The following is a 25479-nucleotide window of genomic DNA, read 5'->3' on the forward strand; positions in this document are numbered from 1 at the left end:
GAAGTTAATTTTAAATTTTATTTAACTTTAGTTTATATTTAGATAGACTAATGGCTATATATGTCTATGTAGACCGGTCTAATGGGCTATATTGGACAGGACAGCTCTAGAAGAAAGCATAGGAAAATGTCTTCATAAGCTGAGGGTGGGCACCTGTTCCTTAGACCCAGAAAACAATAACTATAAAAGAAAGAATAGGTGAATTCGACTCATCAAAAATGAAAACTTTTGCTATCAAAACATACTAGTAAGAGAGCAAATCGGCAAAATATAGATGGGGAGAACACATTTGCAAAACAAATATGCTGACAAAATTCTGGTATTACAAGATACAGTGAAATGATAGGACACTTGCACCCCAACGTTCATAGCAGAGTGTCCACAATAGCCAAACTGTGGAAGAAGCCACATTGTCCTTCGACAGATGAATAGATAAAGAAGATGTGGTATGTGTCCACACACAATGGAATATTACTGAAGCATCAGAAAGGATGAATACCTACCATTTGCTTTGACATGGATGGAATGGAAGGTACTATGCTGAGTGAAATAAGTCAGTTGGAGAAAAACAATTATAATATGGTTTCGCTCATATGTAGAATATAAGAAATAGTGAAAGGGACCTTAGGGGAAGAGGGGGAAACTGAGTGGGGAAAAGTCAGAGAGGAAGACAAACCGTGAGACCCTGACTCTGGGAAACAAAAAAAGGGTTGCAGAAGGGGAGGTGGGTGGTGGGATGGGGTAACTGGATGACAGGCATTAAGGAGGGCACATGATAAAATGAGCCCTGAGTGTTACACTGTATGCTAGCAAATTGAATTTAAATAAAAATGTAAAATAAAAAATAATAAAATTCTGGTATTACAGATAATAAAGAACCCCTAAAGATCAATACCAAAAAGATCTGCAGTTCAGTTAAAATGGAGATAAAAATACTTGAACAGACACTTCACAAAGGAAGATATGCAAGTGACCAACAAGCACCAAAAAAAATGCTTAACATAATTTGTTATAGAAATGCAAATTAAAGTATGAGGTACTACCATATATACCTCAGAAAGGCCAAAATGCTAAAATTAAAACTGCTGACAATATTAAATGTTGTCAAGGATTTGAAACAACGGGAACTCTCATACACTGATGGTGGGAGTGTACAATCATACTATTTTGGGCAAAGTACTACCAGTTTCTTATATATTTATAAAATTAACCCATTAATTCTATTCTTAGATATGTTCCCAGAGAAATAAAAACATACATTCACAAAAAGATTTACAGAATGATCGAGCAGTTTTATTCATAATGACCAAAAACTGGAAACAGTGGAAGTGTTTATCAGTAAGAGAATGGATAAATAAACTGTGGCATATTTATACTGTGGAATACTATTACTCAATAAAAAGGAACAGATTACTGATAATGAACAAATCTCAAAAATATTGTGCTTAGTGAAAGAAATCTTATATCAAATGGCATATGCTATAAGTTTTGACTTATATGAAGTTCAGAGACAGGCAAAACTAATATGAGATGGAAAAATATCAGAAATGTCCCTTTTGATAAGATTGGGAAGGAATATAAGGAACTCTCAGGAGTTGTGATAATGTTAATTAGGGTTTTTGTTACATAGTTTTTTGCATTTGTCAAAACTCAACTTTTAAGATGTGTATATTTGTTTTATGTAACTTTTATTTGAAAAAAATAATTAACTTTCTAGCTAATATGTTTAAGAGTTTAGTGTCTTAAGTTTACAATTTACTTTGAAATGCTTCAGTATAATGAAATGGATCACTGTACGGCCAGTGGGATGATTCATATGTGACAAAGCATGTTCATTGTATATTCTAGGTAGGTGCAGTATATATATGTTCTCTTTATAAATCCTTCTTTCAGCTTTTAAGCATTAATATCTTAAATTCTTTCAGTCTTTCTGTGTCTTTGAACATTTTCCTAATGAATGTTGGAAAAAAAAGTAATATGATTTTTTAGTGTAAAAGTGACTTGTACCCAGCAAAAATATTTGGGAAATATAAAAAAATGAAAAGCCCAACCATCCAGAAATAACTATTACTTGATGGTTTTGCTTTCAAGTCTTTTTACGTGCTTTATTTTTACTTTAATGTCTGTGATCATATTTTATATATTTCCTTATGTTTTATACTTATATCCTATAAAATATTCTGTTTTTCCCGAGTAAGGTTTATAGCATATCATTTCCCCTGCCAGATAGTATTCTACTGAGTTAGTATACTATAGATTACTTAAGTACCCATCTATTTTGTGTGTTTAGGGTTTTTTTTATGTCTTACTGATATACCACTATAATGGATATTGTTTCGCAGAAAGTTTGTTCTGTTTTAGGCCCTTGTAAGTGGAAGTACCACATCAAAGGGTATGAAAAATTTCAAAAAGAAAAAGAAAAAAAAATTTCAAAGCTCTTCATACACATTTGTCAAATTGTTGACCTTTTTTCTAGAATAGTCCCTGAGATACCTCTATAGAACCCTAAAAGAGGTTGCTCAAAGTTTAGTTAAGACACCACTGACCTAGAATATTTGAGTTATTCACAGGCTATATATCAAATTGCATTTTCTTTAAGATTTTTTTCTGAGAGAGAGTGAGAGCATAAAAAAGGGAGGAAGACACAGAACTCCTAGAAGACTACCTATTTTTTAATGGATTTTTTTTTTTTTCCATTTTGAGGCCACAGATTCCTGCTGGTAATTGGCAGAACCACCATTTGACTACGTGTGTGTGTGTGTGTGTGTGTGTGTGTGTGTGTGTGAAGGTAATGAACAAATCTGTTCAGCACAAAACAGGTGTTTAATAATGTTGGTTAAATGAATGCATGCATAAATGAAGGTACCAAAGGCTTAGATTTACATTTCCTGTGCATTTCCTCTCAGAACTGTGAAAGACTTAGGTTATCAGGCTGATACTAGCCTGAATGATGTTCTCATTTGCATATTGGTTTTTTGTTTCATTCTCATATCTACCTCATGAAGAAAGCAACTTTCTGATTTTTCTTTGGCTCAGAACACAGAGTTACATGTAAAGCCCATGTAATTACAAGATACTAACTGATCTGTTTTTGGAAGTGTGGTCCAGGTCACAGTGACATGAATTGTCTCTTGTTTTTTGTCTCCTAGGCTCTAGTGTGAATCACAAAAGCACTTATGTGTAGCATACCTCTCTATCCTCTGAGGGAGGTTTCCACAGGCAGGGTCATCCTCCACACTGCAGCAGGCCCGGGGCAAGGGAACTGGGGCTACCGTCACCACAAACATGGTGCTTGACAGCAGTGTGAGCTGATGCCCTAGGAAGCTTTGTGGTTCCAGGGCCTGGGGAAGCTGCTGGCTTATGGGGACATGGCCTTTCTGTGAAAGAGACTAGATGGGAAGGGAGGTAGTTCCTCTGAAAACAAACCCAACAGGAAGGATTGTTTGTCCTTGTGTATAAGGAAGAAAATGAGACTATCCTTTCTCTGCTTAGAGAACGAATCAAGTATTGCTGTGAGCAGCTGCGTACTCTGTTACCATATATAAAGGGGAGAAAGAATGACACGGCTTCTATTCTTGAGGCAACCGTTGATTATGTGAAGTACATCCGGGAGAAAATCCCTCCAGCTATTATGGGCCAGGTATCTGACTCCAAGCCCTTGAATTTTATCCTCATATATAGTGCTTTAAAGCCATAGTTTTATTTTTTATAATTGGAAATATATGTGTGTTTGTATATATGAAAAAATATCTGTATCTAAAAAGAGATTTCTCTCTCTCTCTCTCTCTTAGATTACGGAGGTACTTCAGAGCAATAGGAGGTTTTGTAAGAAACAGCAAATGTCCATCCAGCTGTCCTTTCCAGGCACAATCATGGCACAAAGGTATGATGAGGGCTCTTGTGTATTGGAAGTTGGCTTGTTACTTTCCTCTGATGCTAATGCTAGAAGTATTGTAGACAGACACTGAACCCACCTGTAATGAAAACTCAGGTATTTCATTAAGAATCAGTGAGCTTGGGAAGCCCCGATGGCTCAGCGGTTTAGCACCGCCTTCAGTCCAGGACATGATCCTGGAGACCCGGGATCGAGCCCCACATCGGGCTCCCTGCATGGAGCCTGCTTCTCCCTCTGCCTGTGTCTCTGCCTCTGTGTATGTGTGTGTGTCTCTCATGAATAAATAAATAAAAATCTTAAAAAAAAAAAAAAGAATCAGTGAGCTTGGGGTACCTAGGTGGCTCAGTCATTTAAATATCCAGATCTTGATTTCAGCTCAAATCATGATCTCAGAGTGATGAGACCAAGCCCTGCATTGGGATCTGCCCTGGCCATGGAGCCTGCTTGAGATTCTCTCTCTCTGCCCCTCTAAGCGCCCCCCTCACCATGCATACACACATGTGCAAGCACTCTCTCTGTCTCAAAATCAGTGAACTCTTCCCATTGCCAATGTGTGTCATTTAGTCACAGTGATAAAATATATAATATTCTCAGTCCCATGATCCTTTCATCATTTGACTCACTTCTATTTCTTCTCTTAAAAATTCCAAAGATCTTAAAGTAATGTTTTATCTGTAGTGATGATCATGACTGGCAGACCCACAGGGGCAGGATGCATTCTAGCATTCCTCTGTTATAGGAGGTCATGGGCCCTGGAGCAGTCCAGACCTGTTTTAGTTGGGAGTTTTTGAAGAATATGCTAATACAAAATGTGACATGCCAAATGAATGTCCCTTATTTAATATTATTAGAATACATAAGCAAGGAAAAACTATAAAGCAAATCATTCCTCCATACCTGAAATTATCATCATGAATCCTATTCAAACCATTTGTTCTTATGCCTAAATCATCCATAGTTTAGGCTCTGTGGACTTGAGTGATAGTAGAACAACTGAACTCAGCAGTGTGCATGTTGTCTTCCTTGAGAATTGTATAAAGTGTTTTTTTGTCATTTAAGGGAAAATGGTGTGTTGACAAGCACTTATTCACCTATGAGAGGGATCAGATTCCTGGCTAATAAGTGCTTGAATGTGTACTCTGTTCCTGCCTCAGGGGGCTCCTTGGATGAACCTGTAAGAGGTGAGTTCCACCTGATAACCTGTGTGGTTGTAGTATGCTAGGGTTACGTGGATGTCCTACGCACTCCTGTGTTCCTGTACATTCACTGCTGTAGCCGGGGAAAGGAGTAGGGCTAGAAGGTTATACCATGAGTCCTTTTGGTGTTGCCTGTTTCAGGTACACAAGATGGCCACAGGCATTCATATGGTGTTATCTCAGAAATTGAGCTCAAAATTGACCATTGTTACTGGAAAGCTCATCATCTTTTTATGGAGGAGTAATTGACATATAACATTATATTAGCTTCAGGTATACAAGATGACGATTTGTTATTTATATACAGTGTGAAATGATCACTGCAGTAAGTCTGCTTAACATCTGTCAACAAGATTATAATATTCTTTTTCTTGTGATGAGAACTTTTAAGATCTAGTCCCTCAGCAACTTTCAAATATATAGTATAGTATTATTGATTGTAATCACCATGCTGTACATTATATCCACATGACTTTTCTATTTTGTACCAGGAAGTTTTATACCTGGTTGAAGTATATACCAGTTTGACTGGTTTCACCCATTTCATCCCCCAAGCCCCATCTCTGGAAACCACCAGTTTGTTCTGTGTATCTCTGAGCTTGATTTTTATGTGCTTATTTTTTGAGATTCTGTATATAAATGAGATCATACAGTATTCCTCTTTCTCTAACTTATTTCACAAAGCATAATGCCCTTAAGGTCCATCTATATTGTCATAAATGGCAAGATTCCATTCTTTTTTATGGCTGAATAATATTTCAGTGTGTGTGTGTTTATAGATCTATATCTATCACATTTTCTTTACCCATTTATCTATCAATGGATACTAGGTTCTTGGCACTTGTCAATGATGCTGCAATGAACAAAGAGGTGCCTATATCTTTTTGAGTTAGTATTTTTATATTCTTTGGATAAATACCCAGAAATAGGATTGCTGGATCATATAGTAACACTATTTTAATTTTTTTGAGGAACCTCCATATTGTTTTCCAGTGGCTACATCAATTTACATCCCCACCAACAGTTCACAAGTATATATATCCTTACCAACACTTATTATCTCTTATCTTTTTGATAATAGCCATTCTAATGGGTGTGAGGTAATATCTCATTGTGGTTTTGATTTACATTTCCTTGATGATTAATGATGTTGAGTATCTTAGCCATTAGCCACTTTATGTCTTCTTTGGAAAAATGCCTATTTAGATGCTCTATCCATGTTTAAATCAGTTTGTTTCTTTGATATTGACTTATAGGAGTTCTTTATGTATTTTGGATATTAACCCCTTACCAGATATATGACTTGCAAATGTTTTCTCCCATCCCATAGGTTTCCTTTTCATTTGATTGATGGTTTCCTTTGCTGTGCAGAAGATTTTTGGCTTGATATTACAGTCCCACTTGTCTATTTTTGCTTTTGTTGCCTTTCCTTTTGGTGTCAAATCCACAAAATCATGAAGACCAAGACCACTGGTCTCCAAGACCAGTGTCAAGAGGCTTACTCCCTGTTTTCTTCTAGGAGTTTTATGGTTTCAGGTTTTTTTTTTTTTTTGGTTTCAGGTTTTATGTTTAGTCTTCAATCTATTTTGAGTTAATTTTTGTGTATGGTGTAAGATAGGCATCCAGGCCCTTTTGCATATTACTGATCGATGATAAGCACATTGGTGACTTTGTTACATGAATAGAATCTAAAGGAAAGGGAAGTACTCAAATTAATTGAGTACTAACTATGTACTGAGCATTTAGCATATTGACTATTTACCTCCTTCACATCTTTGCTAACATGTCACCTCCTCAGTGAGTCTCAACCACTCAATTAAAACTGCATACTCCTTTCCAGCATCACATAGTGCATGAGACTTCTTATATACTTTCTCTACTCTATTTTTTTCCTAGCACGTATTTCCTTCTAATATTCTTTACTTGGATATGGTCATTTTTTTAATTAAAATTATTTATTTATTTATTTATTTATTTATTTATTTATTTATTTATTTTTATAGATCTTATTTACTTATTCATGAGAGATACGGAGTGGGGGGGCGGGAATCAGGCTCCCTACAAGGAGCCCCATGCGGGGCTCAATCCCAGATCCCAGGATCACACCCTGAGCCAAAGGCAGATGCTTAACCACTGAGCCACCCAGGTGTCCCACTTGGATATTTCTTATTGCCTGTCTTCTTCCACTGGAATAACAATTCTGTGAAGACAGGGAAATTTTTTTTTTGCCTGTTCTGTTCATTGCTGTATTTCTTCTACCTAGAGCAATGACTAGCATACAGTCTGTACTCAAGAAACCTTCCCTATATGCATATTCCTTGTGGAACAAGTATTTACCAACTGGGAGGCATGCCCATGTACTTGTAGAAATAAGAAGATAGAAAAAAGCAGAGCCAGAGTAAAAGAACACTGCTACCAGCTTGTGACTTTTCTATTCTGAAGGTTATTCTTCACTGAGAGCCCAGTAAGGTACCACGCTGCTAATCTTCATGTTGGTTGCTAGGTGACAGGACACGCTTACATCTGTCTTCCGTGCCCAGGTCTGAGGTCACTCTTGTGCTGACTTCTTTGAAAGGATTCCACTTGTTTACTTCACCTCCCCTTATCTGGGAATGTTCTTTCCATGCTGTGCCTGGGGAACTCCCTTAGTTCTCAGCTTAAATGTCCCTCCTTGAAAAATGGGGGCACGAGGATAGAGATGCTTCCTTGTTCTTACGAAGCTGGCAAATTAGTAGCAGAGAAAGTTACAAAAGCAAATATGATTCCTGTGGTACTTTGAATGCTATAGTAGAGGCACTGTGCATGATATGTGGACGTAGTCAAAGCCATAGGAACAAATGATGTTACTAAGGATGCTGACTAAAGTCAAAAGAGAAAGAGACCAAAAATAGAATATAGCTCTCCTTGTTCTAAAATCAAATTAAGCTTCAGGGTGTTTTATTAGTTAATTTAGACTTTTCTCCTGACTTAGGGGAGAAGGGAGAAGAAGAAAGGAAAAAGTAGCCATGAGCCATGATTAATCTACTTCAAGGAGTGGTGGCTGAATATCACCCAGAATGATTATGTCAGCTTGGATTAAATTAGCAAGAGGTCAGGCCCCAGGCATATGCCTGTCAGTGTTACCTCTTGGACATCCAGTGCTTACTTCTGCGTTCTCACTATTTATGTTCTGCAGAAACTCTGAAGCACTGTTTTCCTGGTGCTAAGTTCAGGCCTCTCTGTGCCCCAGCGTCTCTCAGTTTTCATCACCTAAAGCAGCTGCTCCCGTGAAGACACAGATATGCTAGGACCATAGACTTTACGCCATGTTCAACTTGGAGAAGACCTTGAAGGTCGTTGAGTCAGACCCTCCAATTTGAATTTTATTTATACATGGTTTTCTATTTGGAAAGCAATATTAGTCCTTCATGAGCCCAGCTAATCACTGTTCATTTTTAATATATTTCCTTCAAGTCTTTTTCTGGGTATATTTTTCTACAATAGTACTCACATTGGACATCCCGACTTTATTGCCTTCTTCTTGTACTTAACATCATGTTATATATACTTTAATTTTTTATTTTGTAGCCCTTATCACCATTTTAATTAATTTAGTGGTTTATCAAATAAATTCTAGAAAAGTCTTCTTAATGATCTTCCAGTTGCTACTTTTAGTGTTTGTAGTTTTGTGGGGAGAGTGATTCTATCTATAATATAGGAGATATTTCCCTATACATAGATTTTTCTATATTTTGGACTTTTCCTTGGGCTAGATACCTGAAAGTGTGTAAGGAATGAGTTCCAGAATGTCAGCACATAATATAGCTCATAATGCAGGTTGCCAAATTGTTTTTGAAAGAGTCCTGGAACAGTTAAAATCAGTTAAGTCTTCCAAAGTCACTTTTACCACCTAGGTCAGTAAATTGAAGGCTGGATAAGTGAAATGACCTCGTGATGTCACCAGGTGTCTGTTAATGTCTGACTTGTAACACAGAAGCACTGATCTAATTCAGTGTTTAGATTTTATTAGGTTCCCTTACCTGTTTTTTTCCATAAATCTCTGTACATATTTGCCAAAATGATTTTTCACAAATATTCTAGATACATTTGTATGTAAAATAGACAAAAATGTCTTTACTTTCATTATTATTAATATCCAAAAGAAAATAAGTAGGTATTCACAGTGTTACTTCAGATTCAGATTGGTAACATTCATAACATATTTTTAAATCTTTTCATGCATTGTAGTTACCGTATAGAATATAGATATATAATTATACAACCCACTTCGTTGAAAGAAAATCAGCCAAACTTTGTGACTGACTAGAGTTCTATTTTCCAACATTCTTCCTTGCTTTGTAGGGGTCATAGGGATAGCCACAATTTTCATTATGGTGAAAGCCACACACACATACATACACACACAGGCACAGATATCTGATGCTCCTCTAGACTCTGTCTTTTGGGGCACCTGGGTGGCTCAGTGGATGAGCATCTGCCTTTGGCTCAGGTCATGATCCCAGGGTCCTGGGATTGAGTCGTGCATCAGGCTCCCTGCAGGGAGCCTGCTTCTCCCTCTGCCTATGTCTCTGCCTCTCTCTCTCTCTTTATCTCAAATAAATAAATAAATAAATAAATAAATATTTAAAAAAATAAACTCTGTCTTTTGATGACATAGTAACACTGATTTATAGTATGTGTGTTGCACTAGCTGCCACTGCTAAAAAGTTGACTATTTTTCCATCAGCATTGGAATATATGAGTAGTATAAATTTATAACATGAGGAAATGAAATCGAGGACAATTGATTTCAATACAGTAATTCCAAGTTACAGAGTTGTGAATACTGATGGGTATTTGTTTTCTATTTTCTTAAAGGTCAGTCCAGCTCTACTTCAGAGAATGCAATTGGTGATATGTATAAAACTCGAATTCCCAGCAAAGCTCTCTCTCTTAATTCTTTCCATGCTGTCAGATACTATTCTAAAGTCATCCCTTCCTATGATGCAGCTGCCATAACAAATCAGAACATTTCAGTTCATTTTCCATCAGCTGTTCCTAAAGTCTCAAAGTTTCTTCCTCAGCACTGCAATTCTGTGCTGGGCCAGACGTGCACAACACATCCCAACTGTCTGGTAAGTCCTCTGGGATCTTCAATCAGATTGGATTCTTTCATTCCAGCCATTAGGGTCCTCTAGCTTGCATTTCATTGTTAGTAGTCTGATCAGAAGTCTTTTAGATTGGGACCAGATGCATTTAATGCAGGCTCTCAGTCCCCATACTGCAGAGCTGGTATTTAGATATCCAGAATTAGTAAATCTGGATGTGGCACTGCTAAGTGTGACCATTAGTGGCCAAGTGGGACCTGATTTCCTCCAGAGCCCCTCCAGCCCCTCTGCTTCTATGATGCCACATCCCATTTCACCAGCCTCCCTCTCAACTGGCCCCCTAACTGGCTGCTTCTTTATCTCTTTGGCTGGGAGTAGTCAATCATACTAAATGAAAATCTGATCTTCCAACATGAATTGGGCTGATTTCAGATTCTAGATGTCCTCGTATCACAGATATTTATGGAGCATCCATTCTGTTCTAGCATTGTGGTAAGCACCAAGAATATAGTGTATAGAAAGATGTGATCCCTGCCTTAGTGTGATAGGGATGCAGACATAGAAGCAAGCAATTGTGATGCCCCCTGGGGCATGTAGAAGGAGCACTCTAGTATATGTAGTATAATCTAGAAATATACTATCTAAGCTGAGATCTGAAGAATAAGAATTAGCCAAGTAGAGCTATTGGGAGTAAGGAGGGCAAAAGGATTCTAGGCAGATGAATAGGTACATATAAACAATGTTATTTTTTTAAAAAAATGTTTCAAGTTTTTATTTAAATCCTTGTTATATAAACAATGGTATCTTTATTTTTTGGAAGAATTATCCCATTTTAGGAGAAGATCCAAACCAGCCTGGCCTTTTTAAATAGACTTCTGATAACCATAATATAGTTACTAATACTTTTGCATATTAATAATAGCTAACATGTTTTGAGCACTCAATAAGTAATGTGCTAAATGCTATGTGTACTTAATGTGGATGATCTAATGAATCCTTGAAACAATCCTTTGAGGTAGGTGCTATTATTATTTTCCATACGACATCTTTAAAATGGGAATAATAATGACCTTCCCAAAAAACATTTATGAGAAAAATATTTTAAAGATAATTACAAAGAAATTTTGAAATATAAATTATCTACATTTATAATACTGTTGCTAATGATCATCAGTATACCAACACTAAAACCAGGGTAAATGAAAAAGATTGAAACTTTTTTTCAAGTGTAGACCTATACTTCTGTGTGTAGTTTTTTTGTTGGAGAATTGTTGTAAGACAACAGTTACTTTTAATAATAATGAAAATACATATTTTAATGGACTTATTCACCTGAAGATTCCACATGATTTTATAAATCATTTCATATTGCTTTAGAACATAGAAACTATATTTGTGACATTATGAGTAAGAACAGGCCAGGATTCAATTAATGTGATTTTCTTTCCCCTTTGCAGCAACAGTTTTGGGCATATTAATAGCACATGTTTGAAATTCACACTCTAGACCACCTGTTGGTTGCAGTTTGGCAATACAGGAAGAATGGAAAAGACTGATCTTGAAAGCTACACCCAGAGACCTAATATCAAAAGAGTTTGCACTCTGTGGCTTCTGATAAATGTGCTAAAAGCTTCTGCAGATAGATAGCAAAAGTTCTAGCCATCCGCTTTCACTTATCTTCATATATACTTGTATCTCCCCCAGCCAGAGCACCACAAAAACAAATGGCCTGGTGACCTGGACTTTTTTTTTTTTTCAAAAAAGATTCCACAATTTATGATCCACTATAAGGAAGGTCCAGATTAGGGAGGTACTTTGATGCTCCAGCATGAGTGTAGATGTTGCAATCTGATTCTTATTTTTAGTATCACTGTGAATTACTGTCTCTCATTTCTAGGTGGTATCTTTCTAGATTTGACATTTTAGAGAGCTTCCTTTGTTATTCACTATTCAAACTAAGATATCTTAGTTTGAGAGAGGTGTTTATCTCCTTACTTGACTCCTAATGAATAAATTAATGTGTTTGTTTTTGCATTTGATAATCCCTTGAGTGAAATGATAGCTAATAGGTAGATTTTTCTTTCTGGATCTTCATTTACAGCCTAATAGATCTTTCTTTGTTTTTCACCTTCTCCTCCCTACTGGTATTAGAAAAGACTGCCGAAAGTTAGGGGAGAAAAATATTTGTTTTATATTTCACTGAAATGTTCTTATGCATTATATAAGTTTTATTGTTAAAGAAAATATTCAGTTTTGACCCTGAAAATGGTAATCTATCTTTGTTTTGTTTAATAAATATGTGTTCCCTCTTTTAGTAGTACAATGTAGGGAATTTAATTTTACTTTTTGAAAAGTAAGATTAGGCATAGCCTAATTTTTATGTTAAATTGTATAATTTTTCTTTGAGGATGCCATGATGATGGAACCTGTAGATGTTTGACAAACTTTATAAAGGAACTAAAAGTTTCCAATTAAGATTCTATGCTTATTATTACAAATGTGTGCTTGACTGTTTATATGCTTGTTTTTAGGAGTGATTGCTTAGACATTGTAAGAAAACCTGTTGAGGTATTTTGGGCACTTGAGACCACTTCCTATGTTCACAACTGGTCTTTGTTGTTACTGGGACTTTTACTTTGCATCAGAATTTCCTTAGGTGCACATGTGGATCATGAGAGACAGCCTGTGGCTGGGAAGTCAGCAGAAGACCTCAAGAGTCCTGGCTCCTTGCTGTTCTCAGACCCCCTTTTCCTTTCAATATGAAGAGCAAGGCTACTAGATTGATTGTTAAAGCTCTGTTTTTTCCAGTGCTGCTTCCCATGATCCTGAACTTCATGCAGGTGTCCAAGTTTGTTTCTAAATTATGCTCTTCCAAGTAAGTTCAACTCTCAGCCAAGGAAAAAGAAACAGTTGGGCTTTAGCCCATTAAAAAAAAAAAAAAAAAAGCAGGACTTTCCCTTGTAGAATCAAGTTGGCTGGTCATGAGACAGTTGAAGTATTATTTTTGCAATGAAAAAGGTGCAAGAAGTTTGCCTAGAAAAAGTGACAGCTTGCAGGCTTCACACTGGTGATACAGCAGACACTGGCCCTGTCTGAACAAGGAGTAAGGGTGGAAACAAACATTTATTGAGCCCTTCCTGTGGCCAGAGAAATTATTAGACTTTTTCCCAAGAGAAAGACTAAGGTCTTAGTCTTGATCACTTCTATATTTTCAACATCAGCCATCTTGCTGGTTGGATGAATGGACGGATGCACAGGTGCTTGGATGTGGAGCCAAGAGGTGTAGGGTGTGAGTTTGAGTAATGAATATGATAGAGGAAAGCAAGAGACATAGTCAAGTACTTAGGAACCCATGTGAAGTAAAGATAGATGGAAGAATGAAAGTTAATGTGTAGCCATCAGTATAGTTTTCATTAATGGTTTATCAATCTGATTAGACGTATTTCCTTCCCCTCTCTTCAAATATATGAATTAGATGGTCTCCCAGCATGGCAGAAATGACAGTAATTGGTAATGTTTATAAACACAACTTTCGTATGTTTAAAGGAGAACACTCAAATATTGAATAACTCAAGAATTATTCGGTCACTTATTAATTTGTTCAGCAATTATTTCTTTGAGAGGTACTGTCTTAAATGCTGGAGATACAACTATAAATGAGGCATAGTCTTTTTTACCTTCTATATCCAGGAGCATGGAGTCTACTGGAAGAGACAGGTAAAACAGATTTATGGTGGAGTTTGGTGAATGCTGTGACAGGGGAGAATATGAGTACTACTGGGGTCCTAGAAGCATCATGCATCTATTCAGGAAACTCACAGGAGGCTTTCAAGGATAGTGGCATCTCAGATAACCTCATCTCTGAAACTAGTGAAAAAGTACTTGCCTCCTAATGTTATGAAGGTTAAGTGAGATGTGTGTAGAAACCCCTAAAATGTGCCCTGGAACATACAAAGCATTCAATACCTGTATGTGATAATTGTGGTGATAATAATTAAGCTGAGATTTTAAGAATCCGGAGGCATAGCTGTAGCCAGATGGTGGAGATGTGGGGACCAGTGAGGAAGATGAGTTTTCAGGCAGTGAGAACTGCATTTGCAAAGGTACCAAGGAAAGGACTGCATAGAACAAATGGGGGAGTAAAGGAAATTCCACAGAGCTATTCATGGAGTTCAGGTGTGGGATGGAGAAAGACTGGAGCAAAGAGACAGCCAAGGGCCATGTGATATTGCCTTGATTGAACTTATCATGGTGCTCATTGCTGTCATAATATTGATGAAGTCAGATTTGCATTTTAGGATCACCACTCTGGTTTCCAGTGAATTAAAGGCAAAATGAATTGAAGGGGGCTAAAACCAATTAGGGAAAGGAGGTAGCTATTTTGGTAATCCAGGCAAGAGATAGCCAGAAATAAGTCATTGGCAGTGGGAATGAAGAGAAGTAGATAAATCTGGCTAATGTTAAGGGGACAGAGTTAGCAAGACTTACTAGATGATTCAGTATGGGGATTGTGAAGAAGTAAAGCTAACAAACACATGGGTTTCTGGCTTTGGTAGCTGGACAGGTAGTATTAAATGACCACTAAGGGAACACAGGGAAAGAGCATTTGGAGGTCTGGTACTGGAAGATGACAGTTTTATGTGGGGACATGCTGTGTATAGGATATCCAAGAGGCATTCAGATTTGTGTAGCACAGGTGGGAGATCTGGATGAGAGGTAATATGGTTTGGGGAGTCATCACCCTGGGGTAGAGGGAATGTTAAAGTTGGGTGCTTGCTTAGATCAAACATTAGATGGTAGATTGGCCCAGATGATTCATAAGGGCCTTCTAACCCTGCAATTCTAGTATAATTCATCATAAGGAGTCACTTGGGCAGGCTCATAGTGTCTCATGACATTGTAAATTACCAGAGGTTCGAGATATTTTGGTAAAACCCTCAAAGGCAAAGAGTACAACTTGCCAGTGGCAACTGTATTTGTTTGCTGGTTGCTTTTTGAATTGTGGGAAGTTTCTCTGAATCTCTAGTTTCTGAAAAATTAAAAACTTAGGCAGTACTGGTTCTATTTCTAATGTGACAAAATAGTAACAAACTGCTGAGGCAAGCAGTGCCTACCCCTCTTTATGGGGCATCAGTTTCACTTTGGTCACCTCCCATCTAACTTGCCTCACTTATTGAAGTGACTTGCCTAGTCCGTGTAGGTGTTCTAGTGTGACTCCTATATAGGGAAATCACTTTGGGGAAGAGATGGGGGCAGCCTGTTAAAATACAGATTCCCAGGCCATACCCTACAGGGTCAAATTGGTAGACTTGGCTGGGCTAATACTTGGGAATCCACATTTTAACATGGCCAGATATGTTGCAGGTATCTGATTATCCTACTTAAAAACCCAGTGCATATAGAGGCGCCCGGGTAGCTTAGTTGGTTAAGCATCGACTTGATTTCAGCTCAGGTCATGATCTCAGGATGGTGAGATTGAATCTCATACTGGGCTCTGCATTCGTCAGGGAGCTTACTTGGGATTCTCTCTCTCCCTCTGATTGCACCCCCCCCCCACTACCACTAATGCATACTTTCTCAAAACAAAACAAAAACCAATGCATATAAATGGATGCAGATGCCTTAGAGGACATGAAAACAGAGAGTAAAACCATACATCACTGACTTCCAAACCTGGCAGTGCGTCATACACACTTGTGGATTTATGAAAACTATATATAACAGAACTCCTATCCCAGAGATTCTGATACCATATTTCTAGAATGGGGCCTGGTACCCTGCATAGAATGATTAGGCAGCCAGGTCTGGGAGCCACTGTTAGATTTATCACATGCATGTTAAGGGCAGATGTCAAGAGGTGAAGCACAAGGAGAATAGCTCTTCTGAACTGGACAAGTCAGCACTGAGAGGATAATTACTTCTAGACTAGGTGATTGAGAAAGATTTTGCTGAGGAAGCGGGTTTCAGAAATTGCTTTGGTCGGTCAGAAAGAGAATTAAGTAAAAACATTTTTATGCCCTAAGTATAGTTGTGGGAAAACTCAAAGGTTCGAGAGTAGACCAGAGGGTTTTTAAAGCATGACTAAAAAGAGTAAAAACCCAAAAAAGGAGGGTAGGGTTTTGATCCCTTTAGTTCATATTAATGGCAATGGAAACTGCTTATGTGAAGGCAGGTGCTTTCTCATTATTATTAAATCTTTCATGTTTTATAAAATTACTCTAAAGGTACTGTTAAAAGTAGAACACCACTTTTGCAAAACAATGAACATTGGAAAACATGTCATTTCTTTGAATACTCGACATTGACATAACAAAATCTTGAGGCCAGAACCTGTCAATTTCCTGTGCAACTCTTGGGCACACTATTGATTTTCCCCTTTCCTTCTGCCTGTTACATGGGATAAGAAAACAGGAAGCCAACAGATCACCTTGGTTAATCGGGTATCAAGAGCTTGTTTCATCACTGTGGAAATATGACACTCTTATGGAAGACAGTGAAACTTCTTATCTCTGTATTTTTCAAGATTCTTTTTACATCTCAGAATAATGTTCTTTCTGAAAACAAAAAACAGGAAGACACACACACATGACCACATTACTTATGTGTATGCTGCTGAATTTAACTCATCAGACTCCAGAAAAAAAAGGTTTTTTTCATATTTTCCTGGAAGCAAAGATTTCTCAAAGTCAGATTATAAACAAGGTGGGCTTGGGGATCCCTGGGTGGCTCAGCGGTTTAGCGCCGGCCTTTGGCCCAGGGCGCGATCCTGGAGTCCCGAGATCGAGTTCCACGTCGGGCTCCCGGCATGGAGCCTGTTTCTCCCTCCTCCTGTGTCTCTGCCTCTCTCTCTATAAAATAAATAAATATTTAAAAAAAAATAAAAATAAACAAGGTGGGCTTGAGCACTGCTGGGAGAAACTTCAGGGAAACAGACTTCAAAAATACATAGATAAACTTGTTCTGAAAAGTCTGCTGAACCATATAGCCTAAGAAGTCCCTGCAAACGTATATTCCTTTCCACTTATTTCTTCTCCAAATAGTATTAAGGCTAATGTGAGGGTGTTGGGCAGGGGTGTGTTTTATCAAACACTGAATTCTGTCTCCTTTCATCTTGTCTCAGGCTGTTTTCTTGTGTCTTTCAAAATAACAGCCAAAATCTTTAAAAATTCTAAGGCTTAGGCCTTGTAAGACCCCATGCCACTTTTAAACCCCAACAATAGGTCTCAGTACTGCAAGCACTGTGAAAAGTCCTTGCCAGTTATTTCCCTCCACAGACCTGAAGTTGAGCTCAGTTTTGGACTACAAGCTACTAGAAAATAGGAAATCTTTCCCATAGCCATGTGCATGTTAGGGTAGGTACACAGAAACAAGAATAAACATTGATTTTCCCCCCTACTGCTTTGGTCTCATACTGCTTTTCTCATGTTGTGGTATTCTAATACTCTTAAACCTGTTGTTTATAAAGCATTGAAGGATAAAAAGACTTGTAGGATTTAATTCCCTATCAGAAGGGAATATTATTTTTTAAAAATATTTTTGGAAAAAAAATATTTTGGGGTGTTTTTTTGGCTTTTTAAAAATATTTTAAATTTTATTTACTATAATCAAAAAAGAAGGCCAGTGTGATTGAAACATTGGTTTTCTCTCCTTGTGGAGCACTCTAAACCTTACTCTTTTATGACATATAATTGGCAAAATAATTACTTTAAATATCTTGCTAAAAAAACACTCCAGACTTTTTCCCAGAATAATAGGAAGTTCAATTCTTTTATAAGGTTAGTGAGTCCAGACCTGGACAAAAATGCCTCTAAGTTTTCGATAGAGTCAAAGGAAGGGGGATCCCTGGGTGGCGCAGCGGTTTGGCGCCTGCCTTTGGCCCAGGGCACGATCCTGGAGACCCGGGATCGAATCCCACGTCGGGCTCCCGGTGCATGGAGCCTGCTTCTCCCTCTGCCTGTGTCTCTGCCTCTCTCTCTCTCTCTTTCTCTGTGTGACTACCATAAATAAATAAAAATTAAAAAAAAAAAACAAAGGAAGGGTTAAGGAGCGAGATACCAATTAAGTTATTTCTTTTTCTTTAGAAGTAAAAAATGTTTGAAAAATTTGAATATGAATGGATTATCTTGGCATTTAAAAAAGCCGTTATAAAGGGTTAATCCTAATCTTAAGTAACTGAGAAATGACTGCAGGGTTTGCTCTGAGCTCAAAATACTCCCTTACTTTGAGTCATGTGAAAAGAATTTTTTTTTTTTAATTTATGATAGTCACAGAGAGAGAGAGAGAGAGGCAGAGACATAGGCAGAGGGAGAAGCAGGCTCCACGCACCGGGAGCCCGACGTGGGATTCGATCCCGGGTCTCCAAGATCGTGCCCTGGGCAAAAGGCAGGCGCTAAACCGCTGCGCCACCCAGGGATCCCATCATGTGAAAAGAATTGTATATGGAGAAGGGGATTCCTTTCTTGACCATTATTGCCTTCACTCTCTGTAGCAAGAGCTGAGTTTCAATATAAATATTATTACTGGCCACAAGACTTCCCAGCTCCTTTTTAAAAACCTAGCCACAGACCCTGACTGGCAGAGAGTGTGTTTGTACTTAGTATCACTATCAATTCTCCCTAAAATGGAAAACCTACAACAAAGGATGCAATAAAATGCTGCTCCCAGGGTGGCATTGTGTCAGTCCAAGGGGCAGTTACAGGGAGATCTTGTTGAAGGGTTTGTACTTACAACCTTGGCTCTGGTCCAGCTATGGCTGGGAAAAATACTCCCAGTTCTCCAGCTTTTCAGCAAATGATGTAAATTCACTCTACAAAAAGGCACATCCTCTGGCATTGTTTGGTGGAGGTGAACTTGAAGGTGCCTGTATGAGTGGTTTGCTTGTTGAGGCTCAAAATAGTTTGCAAAAAGAGAGTACCTAGCCAGGTTAGCTGCATTAGAGAAATTGAGTTAAAATATTAAATCTCAGCCACTAGAATTGGCTTTGTGTCATTTGGGTATTTTCTTCAAATGCTAATGGAAGCTCAAGAATACTAATCAGATCCCATTGGCAAGCAAGCTAGTCACAGCAGGCTTCCAACTGAAAATTATTTTTCACTGTCTACACATGTATCCTGCTACCCCTTAAAGGCAAAGCAAACCCATTGGTGATTGTGTTCCTTCTATGGCCAGTCTAGGCTTCCCACAGTATGTCCCTAATACGACTTGCTCTATTACATTCCCTGGCCCTTAACTCTTTGTCAGCAATGCCTAATGCTCTTTTCTGTTCAGCAGTGGGTGACTGCCTTACACATGAGCCCCTAAGCTTCCCAGAGTAGTCTTGGAAAAATCATGAGGTTAGAGGTCAGAGTGGCTTGATTGAAGCCTAGTTCCACCACTTATTAACAGCATAAATTTGAGCTAATTATTTACTTAGTTACACCTGTTTCCTCTTCTATGAAACAGGGGTGACAATATTCACTTAGCTGATCAGGCTCTGAGAACTGAAGATCATACTTATAAAGTTCTTGGCATGCAGTAGATCCTCCCTAAGTAGTAGTTGCTATTATTTTGCTGAAGAGTTTTTGCTTCCCTTCCTACAGCCTCTCTGCTCATGAGGACACTCTACACAGGAGGAAAAAGAATCACAATTCTCAATATCATTTCATGCCACTCTTACAGCTTTGTAGGACCCTAAACAGTGAGGGTTTCTTTCAGAAGCTGTCTCCCTTCCTCTGTGACTAGCCAGAAAGCAGAACAACACTTATATTTGGTACCCTCATCCCCATCCCCCACCACTTTCCACACCTCCCACCAGAGTCAGGCTGAAGCATTTTTGTAGCAGGGAGGGAATAAGCAATTTGGATTCTCCACCTGACTCTAAGGTTAATAAGGAGCCTACTCCTGGGTTTTTTTTTTCCCATACTCCTGAGTTATTAATCTCCATGTCTAGGGTTTCTTTTGCACCATCATAGGCCAGCTTTAGGGGCTCATTTATGTGAGAGGCAGCATGGCATATTTGATCCCCAGTTCCATTGCTTCTCTCTTTATTCAGGGTTCATGAGTACTCAGTTTCTCTGAGCCTCATTCTTATCATCTAAGGCACTAATACCTAACTTGCAAGTTTGTTCCCAGGATTAGAGAAAATGCACATAATATATCCTCATTGAAGATAGCACCTTTCCCATAGTAGGAGCTCAATAAATAATTGCTGATTATACTTTTTTACTCTTTATTTTTGGATAAGCTTTGCTCTGTCCCTTCTTTGCTGAAAGTATGCAGTATCCCACTGGTCATTTCCCCTCATAATTTCTGCTTTCTTGCCTTTATTTATTTAGACCCACAGACACCATCAAACAACACTAATTAATCATTGGTACCATTTTGATCTTTTCAAAGACTCATTTGTTTTATAAACCTAACTTAGGTTTATAAAATTCAAACAACATTGTATAACAGAGTAAAAATCTCTTTCTTCTGAAATCCCGTTCTCTCTGGAGGTAACCATTCTTAACAGATTGGTATGTTTCCTTCTAGATTTTCTTTTATGCACACAAAAACATATGAATTATGCATGTGGAGAGACATTTAGATTTCAAACAAAATTAGAATCATATAGTATTGTTCTGCATTCATTTTTTCCCCTCCTTGTTTATGGGCATTTTCCATACTGTTATGTCAAGACTTCATTCTTTTAAATAGCTGTGTTCTATTTTAAGAATATCTCAAAATATAGTTTCCCAATGACAGAGATTTATTTTTTCTTCAGTTTTAAGTTTTCTTTACAAACTATTATAATATAATTATATCTTTGCATGGTTATGAAAATGTATCTGTGTGATATCTTTAGCCAAGAAATACTTATTGAGTACCCTCCACATGAAGCTTAATTTCTGAGGGGGAATACCTTAAATAAATAAATTTAAAATGTTATATTAGCTAGTCATGAGCTGTGAGTGCACATACATGCGTGTGGGGAGGGGGCAGAGGGAGAGGAAGAAAGAATACTAAGTAGGTTCCATGCCCAGCATGGAGCCCCATATATGGCTTGATCTCATGACCCCAGCATCATCCCCTGAGCCAAAATCAAGAGTCAGATGCCCAACCGACTGCACCGCATAGATGCCCCCAAATTTTCTTTTAAAAATATCATTCAGGGGGGAAAAAAAGAACCAGGGAATGTTGGCTCGGTAAGGAGGGTGGGAAGGGCACTGTAAAGAGGATGATTGGATTGGAGTATGGATAAAAAAAATAATTGGCACCACAGCACTAGACAGAGTGTTGAGATGTAAGGATAAAGTAGGGGGTAGGATCAGATGTAGTGGTTAGAGAATGGGATATTCAGCATCATGCATATGGAGTGGGTGCTCTTATTAGTGTAACCTTTGGAGTGTTTTTTCTCATTTGTGAGAAAGTAATCATACAGGGTTATTGAGAGAACACATACACCAGTAACCCCAGCCAGGCCTCATTTATCCAATACTATGAGCAATGTCCACAATAGCCAAACTGTGGAAGGAGCCTTGGTGTCCATCGAAAGATGAATGGATAAAGAAGATGTGGTTTATGTATACAATGGAATATTCCTCAGCTATTAGAAATGACAAATACCCACCATTTGCTTCGACATGGATGGAACTGGAGGGTATTATGCTGAGTGAAATGAGTCAATTGGAGAAGGACAAACATTATATGTTCTCATTCGTTTGGGGAATATAAATAATAGTGAAAGGGAATAGAAGGGAAGGGAGAAGAAATGGGTAGGAAATATCGGACAGGGAGACAGAACATAAAGACTCCTAACTCTGGGAAACGAACTCGGGGTGGTGGAAGGGGAGGAGGGGGGGTGGGGGTGAATGGGTGACAGGTACTGAGGGGGGCACTTAATGGGATGAGCACTGGGTGTTATTCTGTATGTTGGCAAATTGAACACCAATAAAAAATTAATTTGTTATTTAAAAAAATACTATGAGCTGTTGAGAATCATATTTTGGGATATGAACACTCCAGAAAACAAATACTCAAATACAAAACAAATTTATGTTTTATTTTAGTAATTTTGATAGAATTCTTTCTAATGGCCAGTAAACTGAGCAGCTTAGATCTTATCACTAAGATAAGACTGTACTTGAAGAGAATATGTGCACAGAGAAAAGTACAAGAGAGTGAGAGAGATTATGTGAGCACTTTAAAAAAATGCCAATGTTTTCAGAGATCAACCATTTCCCAGGAATTAGATTTTATAAGGTAATAAATTTCTATTTTTATAGCAGATGTAGGAAGGAGACTCTGGTTATTTGCTGATTAGTTGTTTATTTCCAGTCAATAGCAATATGTAGGAAACGAAAGAAACAGAAACACTGTAAGAGGCCCAGATTAATGTAACCCCAGATACAGAGTTCAGGAATACGAAGTAAGTGCCAAGTACTTAATGTGCTGAGAAAGACGGATAAGTCTTTAGGTTGATAGAATGTGACTGGATCCAGATGAGTCCTCCTCTTGAGTTGAATGGTAAGTATGTTTAAAATGGGAGGATAAAGTTAGCATTTCAAGTCTGTTAAGGGAAAGTCGATTATTCCAGAAACAGTGATAGCTATTTGGGAGAAAAGATAGAAGCAGTAAAGCTGTATTCCTACCACATTCAACATTATTAATTCCTAATATATTAAAGAGTTAGGAATTAAAAATCAAAACCAAAACAATTATTAAAACAGATGTTTTTGTAAACTTGAAGTTTTCAATTAATATAACTGGCAAATGACTTGTTTCTTTAGTATAAAAAGAGCTCTTTAAATCAAAAAGGAGAGACGCCTGGGTGGCTTCGCCTTTGGGTGCCTGCCTTCGGCTGGCTCGGGTCGTGATTCCGGAATCTGGGAAGGAGTCCTGGATCGGGCTCCCTGAGAGGCGCCCGCTTCTCCCTCCGCCTGTGTCTCTCTTTCTCTCAGTCTGTGTCTCTCATGAATAAATAAACAAATATTTAAAAAAGAATCAATAAGGAAAAGACAAGCAACCAGAAAGAAAAATGGGCAAAGTTAATATTTTCATGCAGAAGCATATGGAAAACAAATGTATGGGAAGAGGTTTATGATAATCATTGATCAGTAAAAACATGAGCTATTGTCCCACTACTAGATCTGGCAAAAGTTACAAACTTTAGCTCCGTGTTGGCAATAGAGTGGGGAAAAACTCATATGTGGAGAGGAGTTTAAATTTGCATCACCTTTTTGGCAATGTTGGTTAAGATTTTAAATGTATGTATTTTAATTCCACAATCCCATACCTAGGAATTCATTATAAGTTCAAGATCTCCCCCAGAGGTGACATAAGGGTCATAAAGACAGCTGTCACCTTTCTTTTTCCCTCCAATCACAGCACAATCTGCCCCACCACTAAAAGTGAAACCAATCCCCAAAGAGCCAATAATTAGAAACAATTGCCCCTCAAAGGCCACATGGACTAATTAGTCCCATGCCTATTTAATTGTCTCCACCAGAAGAAGTCTTAAGGTTCTCGTGTTACTCTACCATCATTGTAGCTCTTGACATTTGCTATTTGGACCCAATCTCCCACCCCACCTTGAGCCCAAACTCTCTGGAATACAGTCATCAGCAAAATCCTTTGTACCATACTCTTTTCTAGACCTTTCCCTATATCCCCATCCTAGGAACTCTCCAGTATTAAAGAGGGAGAGGGGACAATTGCTAGAGGAATGTCCTCAGTAGTCAAGAGGGGATGAGTGTCCCTATATACAGAGTAGATCTCGTAGTACAATAAACATGCTTTAATATCTCCCATTTAAAAAGAAAAAACTCCAAAGAGCACCTGGCTGGCTTAGTTGGTAGAATATGCAAATCTTGATCTTAGGGACATGAGTTCAAGCCACATAGGGCAAAGATTCTACTTAAAAAGTGAACAAACAAAAATCTTTTGACTCCACTTCCTTCCCCACACTCCAACTGTCCACCCATAGTCACGTCCTTCCAGTTACCACTCCATTTCTCCAGTCTCTTTTAAAGCTTCTTGAGAGAATTGTTTTATGCTTGCCTTCTTCATCACCTCTCATTCTCTCTCTCTAAACATTTTTACTGAAGTATAATTAACCTCCTGGAAGGTGCACTAATAGTAGGTATGCAACTCAATGAATTATCATAAAGTGAACATACCCTGTACCAACACCTGTGTTAAGAAATAGAACAGTCTACAACCCAGAAAACTTATTCCCTCTTCTACTTACTATACACCCCCTCTTCTCCTAAAATAACTATCATTACTTTTAACACAGCACATCATTTTGCCTGTTTTGAAAAATTGCTTTGGAATAATATGTATTTCTTTGTGCATATTTTCTTTTGTGCATTATTATGTTTGTGAGATTTATTCCAAGTTGTGGTGTGTATCAGGGGCTAGATCATATAGGACCTAGCAGGGCCTGAAGATTTATTTTCTGAATGTAATAAAGCCCTTGGAAGGTTTTAAGAGAGGAGCAACAGGATATGATTTTTGCACTAAAAGTCTCATTCAGCTACTACCTTGAGAATAGATTGAGCTGGAGAGTGAGGATGAAAATGAAAGCAGAGAGACTGGTTAGGAAACTGCTTTAACAATCCGATCACATTATTCTCCAGCTCTAAAAAGAAGAGCATTTCAGGTCAGTCCCTCAGTGGAGCTAAACAAAGCAATAATAAACCAAGCTCAGTGTTGGACTGCAATAATTAGGCCAGCTATCACAGTTTAGGCCCAGAAAATAATTAACACCTTCACAACAAAAATAGCCTTTGGAAACAACTGTAATTTTAAAAATTAAAATAGGATGATTTATGGCTGAGAATAAAATAGAAGCTTCAGTATTCTGAAAATTTGTGTCTTAAAAGCAAAATTTTTGTGTTCATCAAACACAAAAAACATACTCAAGGCCAGGAAACCAAACTAATTTCAGCTCCAAGGGAAAAGGACAGGATGATAATGCTCATCAAAAACTGATTGATAAGCAGTGTTAAATCTATAGATTGCCTGGACATACATATGGAGATACAATAACATACTATCCAGCATTTTGCATTACTGTTTACAATAATTCTTGTTATGCTTAGCACTTGTGGCAAAGGACAAAAACAAAGATTTGTTTTCTTGGTAACAAGTGTTTTTATTTTTATTTTTTAATTTTTTTTAACAAGTGTTTTTAAATGATTTGGTTGAAACCAAGGATTATGTGTGGTTGGGTTTTCATCTATGACTGTACATTTGGTCTTGGTCCTGAGAGTTCTCAACTTTTGAAATGAAAATTTTAATGTTTTTACTCAGATCCCAATATTTTTTCTGTGTTGGT

General features: G+C 37.9%; 1 protein-coding gene across 17 annotated transcripts in view; it reads left to right on the plus strand.

Annotated features, from left to right (window-relative positions):
• The window catches only part of SOHLH2 (spermatogenesis and oogenesis specific basic helix-loop-helix 2), a 74132-nt gene that overhangs the window by 39270 nt on the left and 9383 nt on the right, over nucleotides 1-25479 (plus strand). For 3 of the 17 annotated variants that reach the window (XM_077868070.1, XM_077868068.1, XM_077868069.1), the window contains 4 exons: nucleotides 3493-3640; nucleotides 3792-3883; nucleotides 4955-5076; nucleotides 9949-10205. In XM_077868070.1, the coding sequence (XP_077724196.1) occupies nucleotides 3493-3640; nucleotides 3792-3883; nucleotides 4955-5076; nucleotides 9949-10205 (619 nt within the window). Of the gene's footprint in view, nucleotides 1-3492; nucleotides 3641-3791; nucleotides 3884-4954; nucleotides 5077-6421; nucleotides 7007-9948; nucleotides 10206-11635; nucleotides 12654-25479 lie in introns of those variants that run through there. The other 14 variants (XR_013362767.1, XR_013362765.1, XM_077868071.1 and 11 more) reach the window with 14 other exon arrangements.

The sequence above is a fragment of the Canis aureus genome, chromosome 24 (assembly GCF_053574225.1).
Source record: "Canis aureus isolate CA01 chromosome 24, VMU_Caureus_v.1.0, whole genome shotgun sequence".
NCBI lineage: Eukaryota > Metazoa > Chordata > Mammalia > Carnivora > Canidae > Canis > Canis aureus.